Raw genomic sequence first — 12,155 nt, 5'->3', positions numbered from 1 at the left:
ACACATGGCTTGTGCTTTCAGACCACAAGAACAATCTCTAGCTTTCATCTAATTATGGACACTTTTAAATACTGATCTGAATCCACAAGCAGGCAAATAGGGACCCAAGTACAAAATTACACTACAAATGAGGCTGGATGACCTTTTGACAACCTTCTCGTTTGATCTGAGGGGCAGACAGCACAGGATCCCCCACCAGCAGAACTCCTCACATCAGAGTGTCAGCAAAGTCATCCCTGAACCCTCATAGCTTACTTTTTCAATATATTTTTAAAATAATTAAGCCTTGGTCTACACAAGCTGCTTTTTCTTCCCTCACCTTGCCAACAGCACTGGCTAAATTATCAGAAAAGGTGAGGGCTACCATGGCATTTCATGTGTTGCTTTCTCATTCTGTGCAAGGAACACGCAATTTCAAAATTATATCCAATGAATCTTCAAAATTACAATAAGATTTGCATTAATCTTCACCAGTTATGGACACAGTCATTACTTTTAACCCATTCCCATTTATTTTTGAATATTAAGGTAACATCCACCATATGGCAATCTTGTAACTGGGACAGAAAATTTTAACTTCCGTGCTACCAGTGAAGTTCTTCATCCTTATGGATCCTTATGGAAAAAAAGGAAGAGGGAGGAAATAACAAAAGGAAAACAATCCTGTTTTCATGGGGGGAAAAAAGTCCCTCAAACCATGATTTTTTTAGATGTCCATAATAATTAAAAGGAACATTGGAGAATAAATTTAGGTTTAAGAACTGTTACATAGGGAGGATCAAAAGCTGTTTCCTAAGCTAGTCTTCTAAAAAAGTAACTCTCGAGAGAAGCCCTGGCTAATTGTTGCTTTCCAGTCTATAGGCTATATGCTGACAGCAGGGAACACTTTGGGAAAGGTACCGTCTAGTTCAGGGGACCTGAGCAGAAATAAACAGTCATTCCTTAGCACTCAACAATAAACTGTCTGGATTTCTCCATGTTGTATGTAAAAGCCACGCTTACCTTCTCTTCACTCACCCATTAAAGTAACTAAAATTTTCATGACTCATATTTAATCATTTTTTGGCAGTTCAGGTTGGCTTGAACCAAATCAAAATCCCAAAGCAGAAATTTGCAACCAGGAAACATTAGAGTGAAACAACATGGACTTTGGAAAAAGGAAAGAAATGTCCTCAAGAGATAACTTGTCCCTGGAACTCACTGAAGCACCTACAGCTGTTAAGTATACATGCATTTCCAGCCTGTTTTCCCTCCAAGGTACAAAGCTATTTCTTGATGAGTGCAGGCAAACAAGTTGATGTGAAACACTGGGAAATTGCTCAGTCAAGATGAGGGACAGCCTCATGTGGGTGAGTCCTTGAAGCAAAGGAGGCAATGCCATGCCTAAGGCTGCCACTTACTGTCACAAGCCCTGCAAGCTGAGTTAGTATTGCCAGAGGAAAAGACTGAATGACACCAAAGGTGCTGGAGGAATGCAGCCAGAATATGGAACGTAGGAGAAATCCCATCTATTTATGATTTAGGTTAAATGCAATGAAAATAAGGAGAATATATTCCACTCCAAAAGGATCAGCAGAACAAGGACACCACAGCAAGAAGGCACAACATTTCTAAAAGAAGACTACATTTTACTTCTCAAATCTCACTACTTAACACTAAGCTTAGAGCATACGGGACCGCCTCTGTGCTAACTGTGATCTACCTTCAGTAAAATTTACTCACCTATTTACCAGTACTCCCGGTTTAGTAAAATGCAGCACTACAATAAGTACACACAACTGCCACAATAAAACCCCCTAACCAACCACTATGATCTTCCAAAATTAATAACCAGAAACACTCTTACATGATGTATTTAATGCTTCTTTTCAGCACCCTCCTCAATGCATTCAGATAAGATTGTTTGGCTATACTGTACTTCCAAACCTATTTTTATCTCATTGCATATGCAGACCTATTCAGAAAGTACATGCTGGCTCCTGGAACTGCAAACCACCTGATATAATTTTGGAGTTGTAACAAGCTTTGAACTTCCTCAAAGACAATCAAGACCAATTTTGGTTCTGAAATGAAGCCCACATCACACAGAAAAGTTGTATTATTGTACAAGATGCTAGGATACACTACCCAGAGAGAAACTTCAGCTTCACACAGCAGCAATGTGGGGAAAAAAAGACCTGATTTCAGAAGCTACCAATCCCGAAAGGCATCTTCCTGAAATAATGTTTTTATCTTTATGGCATACTTCCAGTTAGTTTTTTGTATTGTTGTTTTGTTTGTTTATTTGTTAGATTCATTTTGAACAAGCTGTAATCTTGTTAATAACAATGCAATGAGATGAGTTTCATTTGTATGATGCTGTGGACATTGGCACTAAGGCTCTGTTTTATCATTCATTGAATTCACTTGAAAATTTCTCATTTTAGATTATAGAACCAAGCTCTTGAGAGCCACAACAAGAAAGAGACCATTATATCTCCTTGAATGATGGATGCATTAGAATATGGGAGGGGAAGGAGAAGGGGAAGGCTCCTTGAATGAAGGCCAGACTGTCCCATACAGCACTTTTATTTTGCTTCTAGTCTGAATTTCCTGAGAGCATCTATGGCCAGTTTTCTCCCAGAAACTTTTTATTGCACTTGTTTCTGTGTCCTTGTCTACTATTCAAGTACTTTTATGTGGCTGCACAGCTACTGACATAGAACATAATTTCTGTACTACAGGCTTGTTTCTTTTACACCTCCAAAAGCTGATCTTATCTTCAACGTCTCCACATGAAGCCCCACTTACTATTTGAACCCTTGCTTTCTATAATTCAGCATTTCTGGTTCTTACAAAATCCTTCTACTTGTTTTTGTTTGTTTGTTTTTTTTTTTGCTCCTCAATGTGTAGTTTGAGTTTTAGCAGTTAAATACATCAAAGCAACATTTTCAAATACAGCCATATACGTCAGTCTAAGAAAACTCGAATGAGCAATCTACCACAACTATGCATTCGTACGCAGTCTGTATTTACTATGAGATCATCCAGCAGCAAAGATCCCTTAGAGTGACTGTTCTCCCCTCAAAATACTGAAGAAACTCTCCAAATTTACAGCCTAGGTTTCCTCCAATTTATAGCCTAGCCTGGCTAGATGAAAAACACACACATCCATTTGGGCCACAACAGAGGAAATCACTTTCTAATCACGTAGCACACCTTTTCCAAATCACTCTCCAAACCCTATCTTTGCCAGTTATCCTTGTAGTGCAAAGAACAGAACCTAAACCTCTCGTTACCTGCTTAACTCCAAAATGTCAGATAGCCAAACATTGTTTCCAGCCAACTGACCCCTAAGGTATGACTTTCTCCCTGTTTAGTCCATGGATACTGCATGATATCCATAGATACTGATGATGCTGCATTCTGCTGCACCACAACAGAAAGAGGTGATACAAAAACACATTTCCCAACAGGGTGATGGAGCAGGCTGGGTGTTGCCCCTCTCTGTTTCCCTGGTACTTTGAACTGTCTAAGCAGCATGGAGAAAACCCTCATAACCTGGGAGGTCAAGAGCCACACATCACTGCAAGAAAGGAGAGACACACAGCTCACAAAACTAGTCCTGCTGTGTCCAACCTGCTCACAGCAGCTCCTCTGTAAAAGATGACCACACTCCAGGCAGTTGTTTTGTTCTGTGCCCTCTGACACAGTTATCCAGTAGAGGCTTTAGAACGCCTTTCCTTTCTTAGAATTAGAGGTTTGCAGTATAATCTACAAGAAAAGGTGGACAATGGGGAGACTATCAAGATTCCAAATATTCCAATTCATTCTGCTCACTGGTATTAATCTGCCCTTAATTTTCTTGCATAACATGAAAGAATCAGGACCAAACTGAGAAGCAAGTTCAAAGACACTTTACACAGCAAGTTGCTGCAGACCTGTGACGGCTTCCAAGCAATAAAAACAACTTCTGGATGCATTTCCTTTACCTCTCAGGATGTAGTTCTGATAATTCTGGTCGGCTTCTGCTCCCACTTTGATTAAGCAAGTCAGACCTTCAGCAACAACAAACTCATGAACCAAGTCCTTGTCATCCTGTCACAGGAGAAAGGAAAAGCTGAATTAGAATTTTGAACGACAAAGAAATAGATTATATCATAATGTAAAAACAAATGCATGCCTGAAACATTGATTTTATGTTTCATGTGGTGCAAGCAAGTTGATAAGCAAAATTATTATACAGAAGAACACAAGCAGAATTCTGAGCTTTAAAATCAGAATGAAATGCATCAATGCAAAGCAAGAAAAACAAGCTTTAACCTTTCAGTCAACTACAGAAAATTAAAATCTGCCAGACTTTTCATGTTTTTTTCATTGAAGGCTTGCAGACATCCTCCACAATACTATAATCTCATCATATCACATAAACAAATATCCTTAAATCCCTGAAGTGTCAGGATCTACAAGAAAACACCATCTCATTCCTCAGCATGATTCAGTATTTTAAGTGTGTACACCAAAACTTTAAAACTGGTTTTATTGCAATGTAATATTATATTTATTAACATAATATTAACTCACTATATTTAGAATATTTAAAGTGTTAAGAATAAGAGCACTGGTAGATAATATGCCCACACTGTGATGGAAAACACAGCAAATACAAGAGAAAGTGTCACAGGAGTTGATACTTGCTAAAGTGACTCACTCTTTTTTCACCATCAGTCCTTCCCTCATGGCAGGAGAATAATCCCATATCACAGGTGGAAGTGACACCAGGGAGAGGAGGGGTTTCCTGGGCCTTACATACCTAACTGCGATGCCAAGGGACTATGGAGCACCACATCTAAAGCTTGTCTACCCTTACAGAAGGCTCATGCAGACAAAGAAGCTACTAATAACTGGATTAAACAGCCCCTAATGAATTAGCCATGCAAATTAGGCACAAGACCAATTTAAGATCTTAATGGGAGAGAATTACTCTGCAGACAATCACAGTTGCTGAGTGCCTTCTTTTAAGCAATCTTAATTTATGCTTTCATGCACAACAGTGTAACAGACATAAATTCCTGCTTTCCAATAGTGCAGCCCCAAGAACCCAAGATCCATACAGTAGATTTGTTGAGAGTGATTTTTGAATTCATGGCAAACACTTAGAAAACTGCCAAGAGAAATAAAACAATCGAGCTCCTTTTAGTGTGACATTTCACTTACTCAGAGTTTTTTTCCACTGGACAGTTTATTTATTATGAATTTCCTTCTTTCGCCCGAGATAATTTACATAATTCCTACAGTCTGACCAAATGGGATACTAATAATTGGAAGGTAACCTAGCAGTTTGTGAGAAGTTTAGAAATCATGAGAAAAAAAAAAATCCATTTCATGTTTAGCTGGTCTAAGTTGTTAAAACAATTTGAAAAATATTTATCACATGATAAAGGTGATTTATCCTTTAAATAAAGTATGAAAGTATACAAAGTGGAAGCATGCAAGCATACCCCACATCTTGGTGAAAGCATATCATAAAAGCCCAAAATACATAAGATAAAATTCACCTCTGCATATGCACCCTTGAGCTAAAAATAATTTTTATTTCTTAGTCTCAATGTTTTATTTTTAAGAGTGCCGGGTTTTTTTCAATAGATAGATAAAAGCCTTAAATAGTGTTTTCTGAAAAGCTAAGAAGTTTACAAACTCATATGTCAGACCAAGGCACTACAGATGCAAGCACACAACTTTATGAAGACAAATTTCCTCTATGCATTTTCACCACCAGGTGAGTGCTCCCTCCCATGCATCCCTTTGTTATATGTGTTTTTAACTCAAGGATACCTGAATAATTTCTTGTTCTTCAAGAATTTTGCATTTTGTTTTCCCTAAAACTCAAGAGAGGAAACATACCCATGGAATCTCTCGGCGAAGCTTAATGTAAAGTATATTAAGGGTTCAGGTAAACTAAGGCTATGTGTCAGGGTAACAAGGTTTTTCACAAGGACTTTGCATGCCTAGGAAGTTACTCTGTGTGCCAAGATCAGTGATTAAAAATTCCCTGCTACTAAAGAGAAAAAATGCCAAACCCAGAGTGGGGCAGTAGTGGCAGTAAAGGCAAGGGACTGAAGACAGGAGTACATAGAATTTAGGAAACTAACAGAAACTGGTGGAATTGTACAGAATCAAGAAAGCTGTGGGGAAAACACCCTCCAAAACAGTTTTTCTAAAAATCAGTTGAGAAACAGATGCACAATTAGACAACACAGTTGTCTAATTTAAGAGAAATAGCACATATAACAAATCAAATTCTTGAGTGAAATAATCACAATTTTTTCCAGATGGTAATGTTATCCTCATTCAAAAACACTTCCTTTTTCTTTAAATAAATTTTCTTGATACTTGAGTATACATTTTGATTTTGCATCAAGTGTGTTTGAATCCTCCTTGAATTGAGGAAAAAAGGAATCTATTCTGGATGGACACACAGTGAAATAAAGAATACTGGAAAAACAGAAAAAAGTAGGAATAACTGTGGTCTGTGGATTCAGACATGTATTAATAGACCTACCATGCCTTTTTGGGAAAAATAAATGACATTTGGATGATGAAAAATAAATTTAAGAATCGTCCATATAGAAGAGAAGTTAACAGTAGTTCAGTTTCAGAGTCCTTCAGGTTGAACCCAAAAAACAAAATAAAATTTTTAATAGCATTTAGCCATTAAGGGCTGCTGAAATTCACTGAAAGATAAAAACTGAAACAGCTACTGTAACTTTAAGGTGTTCCCCATAATCTTAAATAGTGAATGCATATTAGTGCATCAGCTGGGGAAAAATTAGAAATTAGCATTTGATTGTCAAAATAAATCAAGCTAAAAATATGGTTTTATGTTGATTTATTTGTGTAGTTAGTTATTTAATTATTTATTTTTTAACATGGACCTTTCCAAAGCAAATTTTGAGTTGAAGTTCTTCTGGAATTTTTTCAAAGCAACCAAGTCACAGAGTCACCCTAAACTGAAAGGAGATATATTGCAGGGGAACACCAGAGGAAATAGAGGGGATGAGGAACTCCAACCAGACTGCTTTTGGAAAGCACTGAATAAACAAATCAAACCTGAATTTAAAAAAGGCTTTTAAGGTACTTCTCCTCTCCCAAATAAAAGGGGAAAAATAAGGTGTAATCAAGCAGAATACAAACACATCATGCCTTGGACATAAATCTCAACTCAGTACATTATCTATCCCATCCTGTATATACGATGAGAGGAAAGAAGCAAACATCTGGAATGTGCAGCAAAAGATGAAAGGCATGCAAGCCCATACGGTCTACATTGAAAGGAGAATGTTTACATCAATTTTGGTCTAGGATAATCTTTTCAGACCCATTAACTCACTGACTTGCCAAGTTAGGTGACCTCAAGAGTAAAGGCTACTCTCTAGCAGTGGTTAAGAGGTTCAGGTTTCCAGGAAGAGAGCATTCATTGCACAGAATATATGGCATGAGTGTGACAATGATACCTACAAGTATATGCCACACGTGTGTGATAACAGCTAGAAGGAGGCAGGGAAATGTTGCCATTTGCTATGGAAATGGACTCCTCTGCTAATATTGCAAAGATTTATGAGCCCTTAATCAGCAGGCATTAAGGCACTGATGAGAAAAGCAGCAAAACAGGCAAAGCTCTCTAAGCTTCCTGCTAAGCTCCTGCCAACCATAAAGATTGTGCAGTGACACAAAGGCTGGCTACTTAAAGTCTTCATGAAAAGATACCATTGGCCTCGTCAGATAACTATATTTTGCTCGTTTATTCACAGACTTGAATTAGATCATGTCTCTTCCTTTTTTTATGCATCCCAGAGGAAGAAAAAACAAGATAATATATGTCTGTGCAATAGATGGCTATTTTTGTCCAATATAATGAAAAAGACACTATACTCAAACTGGTATATTAAAACTTGCTTGTGTGGTTGACAAAATGCACAAACCATACTTTTTCACCTCCATAACTCAGACTAGCAACTAAAAAGACCCTACAAACCCTGTACCATCGGTTCCTGTGTCACTGGCAAAGCAGTGGGGGAGTTACTGTCTTCTTTCCTACACTTCTGTACCATTTGACATATTTTCTAAGGTAGTTTTGTAGGGTCTTACCTGAAGATGGAGACTGAAGATGTTTTCCTAAGGAACGGCACTTTGCAAGAACATGTTTTATCTGATGTGCAGCTTCCACATGCAAAGATAAATTGTTTATAGACTGTTTAAGATAAATCTTTCTGAAGTCTGCTATTTCTGTGGGCCATATGTTTGAAAGCTTTTACCCAAAGCATGATTATTTTTATGCCACAAGAAAGTTGCTTCATTTCCTAATAAGAATTGAGGTTTTGGAACATAGTTTCTCAAGAGGATTTTTTTTTTTTTTAATCTAACAAGCACTGCTGAAAGCTTCATTCCAAGTATTTGGGGAAACTGGAATACTAAGTGAATATTCACACTTAGATATGCACATATGTATTTCTTTCTTACGTGGCTAACAGCTGTGCAAAGTACTGTCTTTCCAAGGAATCATAACACAAAACAAGTTGCTTGTCTATAAGATTTCCACCAAGAAGAATCTCATTTTTTTGTTTTGGGTTTTTCTCTCCCTGCTTTCCTTTAATAAGCTATCCCATTGTTTCTGGGTGCTTAAGCATTGCCATATTTAATTCCATCTTGTACAATTCTCTCCTGTATCTGTTACAAAGTTAAAGACTGCACATTTTATAATATTCATTTCTTTAAATAAGGAAAACCATTGGGTTCCCCAACCTGTGCTCTCCACACGACATACTACTAAGTGAGCCAGCAATCACATTCCATACTGACCAAACCTTCCAAAATGCACAAGTTGCTATGATCCAGCCCAAAAGTGAGAGCAGCACAGGCAGAGAGGAGAATCTCCTCGCTAAGCTTTGCCTGTGGGTTTATAAGAGGGATTGCATTCAAACTGAGCTCCAGAGGTTGATGCACTTCACTGTCTGCTTGAGGATGAGCTTCCCTCTCTGCTCTGTCACTCTACAACATCCCTATTAAGAGAGATTTAAACTCTGATTATCAGGTTAGCTCTGGTTTTGTCTGTAAACCAAAAATTGTACAAAGATATACTGCAGTCACATTTCAACACTGTGATAATTCACCTAGGCAAAAGGTATGATGAATATTGCCAATTCACCGGGCACCATGACTGTGAGGAGAAATATATACCCAGCTTAAAGTGGAGGAGCATTCTCTTCTGCAGCCTGAAATCTTTTGGGATACAGAATCCTACAAGCAGAAAGGGTGCAGCTCATTCAGACACTACCTGGCTCCTGAAGTAAACATCCCTACTTTTCAAGAGAGAGAGCTAGTGAAATTTTGACTCATTGCTATGTTCATCTATGAAATAGTATGCTGGCAGAGTGCACTGTCCCCAGTCCACATTATTATGTCAGAGCGAGGTCTCCTTGGAAAGCCCTCTTCCTCAGATTCCCCTGCCAAGAGTACACACTGCTCAGCAAGGAAGCAGAACTGAAACAGAAACCCCAAATGATTATGTTCAACGTGAAAAATTAAAATAAAAAGGAAAAATACATCGATCAATACAATGCCAGTGCATTTTAGCCCTCCAAAAAACATAAAAGATGGCTGCACTCTTTAGAAGTTAGAGCACATTTTTTCTAACACCCTCCCCCCCCCTTTTTTTTTAATCTCCTGCAAAGTCAAGATAGGATCACAAAGTTCAGCTGGTTTTAGGAGGATTAAGGTTTAGGGATTAAGCTTCATTCATTTGGGGATGTAAATTAGCGGCAGAGGGACAGCAGCTGACTAGTGAGGAAAGGGAGGAAGGAGGAGGCAGGTCAAAGAGCAAACCATGCACGACTGCAGGCTTTTGCCGGCATAAATCTCAGATGACAATGTATCAGGCACTCCGCCACAACAAAGTAAAATAAAGGAATATTGCCCAATGTACTTCAAAATCTTTCTCTGTTACTAAGAGCGTAAAGGCAGAATGATAAAATCCAGGTTTCTATTAGCAATAGCATCAATGATGAGTAGGTCCTTGTTCCACCCTTCCTATACTTAATAGTGCAAAGAGAATAGACATAGATCTTTTTTCCAAAGCATTCCTTTGGCTCTGGCGGACCCTCACATAGACAAACAAAACCCAAATCAACCCCATACTTTGCCCCTAATTTGACTGTCCTGGGCAGCAGTAGCAATGTGGCAGCACAGGGCTATGACCGTAACACATTTCCATGACCTGAGAGTCTTCATATCCACAGGCTCCTGTATAATTTCAAATGCTTATACGATTCACCATCCCAGGAGCAATGGAAAATTAACATGCAATTCCTCCCAGCTGCCCTTTTGGCTGCCTACCTCTGCAACCCCAGTGACTACATTAGAAATATATCACAACTAAGCCTCCACAATAGTATTTTTAACGATAGCTACCTGCCTTCAGTATGCATCACATCTGCTGAAGTTACCAGCAAAATAATTACTCCCATTGACAAGACTAAAATGATGTAGTAATAAAAGCTATGTTGTGCTCTATTAGAAACAGAAATCCCAAAGCATTTCCATAGTCCAGCTTTTTTATTGGCTAAGCGACAGGTCGCATTTTACAGATCAAGATTGGCTTGCAATGTTTGCCATTAGAAAAGCTTGCTCTGGCTTGAAAACTGAGTAAACATAGTCAGGAAGTGATTGAAGGAGCACAGATCGCCAAGATATAATTTATAGTTACTTTCCCACACTTCAAACTATAGTTCTGTCCTTTGGACTCCAAAATTATTGATATAATTAAAATACTACGTTGCCAATCCAGAAGTGCCTGATATTATCTAATTCAATTGTCACTGTTTATTTCAGTCCATTTTAAAAGCCAAGTCATCTATTGCAAACAAATCTGGAAAGAAATCATTCCAAAAACATACACACACGCACATATATACACACATCCATACATAAAGTGAGGTCCTACGAGTCTCTCAAGACTGCGTTGCCATTTCAACCTCAATTACTTATGAAGCTACAAAACAATTTTATGTATGGACCAGGTAAGCCAGTGGTTAAGTAGGCAAGTCTTGTACTAAACATGAAACCTCAGCTCTACATTGTGTCAGGGCACTACTTTTAGAAGATGAACCAAACACAGATCTGAGAGTCCTCTGCTGCAAAGAGACCATTTCTCTCGGACATGTATTTCCACTCCCTGATACTTGGTAAGCCAGAAACTACCCCAAGATAGCTGCTAGGCAGGTTCACCTGCTGTCTTCCTTCTGTCAAATTCCCACCAGCACCTAGTAGAACAACTCCTTGAGAACAAGATTGCCCTGGACTGGGATGTCCCAAAATTGCAGTAAGCTGCTAGAAATAACTGAGGCAGAAGCATTTTAGAGGTGAAGGGTCTGCAAGGATCAAGCAGCTGGTTTGTATCTCAATGGAAGCTCCTTCCCCTTGCTCTTCTTGTTGATTGCAAATGCACTTCAGCCACTTTACTGCCCTCACCAGCTGTGCTAAGCTTCCATTCCTCTTTCCTCCAAACTTTTCCCTACACTCCTCCATGCTGTGGCTTCACTCCTCATTTTCTTCTGTCCACCAGTCTTTACATCTTCCAAACTCATTTCATGTACATCTGTGTAGAAGCAGGGCCATAACACGACACAGAGACATCAGTATTTTTACATTGCTCCCTTTTTTCCTTTTCTTTCATCTGTTTACATGGAGCAGCATTTTACAACAGCATGCATGGAAATTACCATCCCCCTTTACTTTCAGTGAGGCAATATACTTAGGCAGCCTGCAATGTAGGCTTCTGGTGATGACAGCAATGAAAATTCATCCTCAATTTTGTTGCTGGAGGGAAGGGATGCTGATCAGAGGGACCTTGAGAGGTAGGCCGATGCAAACCTCATGAAGTTCAAGTGACCTGGGTCATGGCAATTGCAGACACACCTACAGGTGGGGCAGAGAAGTGATTGAGAGCAGCTTTGGGGGAAAAACTGCAGGGGAAACCTGGGTTGATGAAAAACTCAACATGACCCAGCAATGTGCACTGGGAGCCCAGAAAGCCAGACGTGTCCTGGGCTGCATCCAAAGCAGCATGGCCAGCAGGATGAGGGAAGGGATTCTGCCCCTCTGCTCTGCGAGACCCCGCC

At 39.1% G+C, this 12,155-nt stretch overlaps 1 protein-coding gene across 4 annotated transcripts in view; it reads right to left on the bottom strand.

Annotated features, from left to right (window-relative positions):
- Positions 1–12,155, bottom strand: part of FHOD3 (formin homology 2 domain containing 3) — a 386,114-nt gene that overhangs the window by 192,136 nt on the left and 181,823 nt on the right. For all 4 annotated transcript variants that reach the window (XM_082288796.1, XM_082288793.1, XM_082288794.1 and 1 more), the window contains exon 5: positions 3,972–4,077. In XM_082288796.1, the coding sequence (XP_082144922.1) occupies positions 3,972–4,077 (106 nt within the window). The remainder of the gene's footprint in view (positions 1–3,971; positions 4,078–12,155) is intronic.

This window comes from Coloeus monedula (assembly GCF_965178545.1).
Source record: "Coloeus monedula genome assembly, chromosome: 1".
Lineage (NCBI taxonomy): Eukaryota > Metazoa > Chordata > Aves > Passeriformes > Corvidae > Coloeus > Coloeus monedula.
Note: the sequence above shows the minus strand (reverse complement) of the source record. Positions and strands in the feature narration are given on the sequence as shown.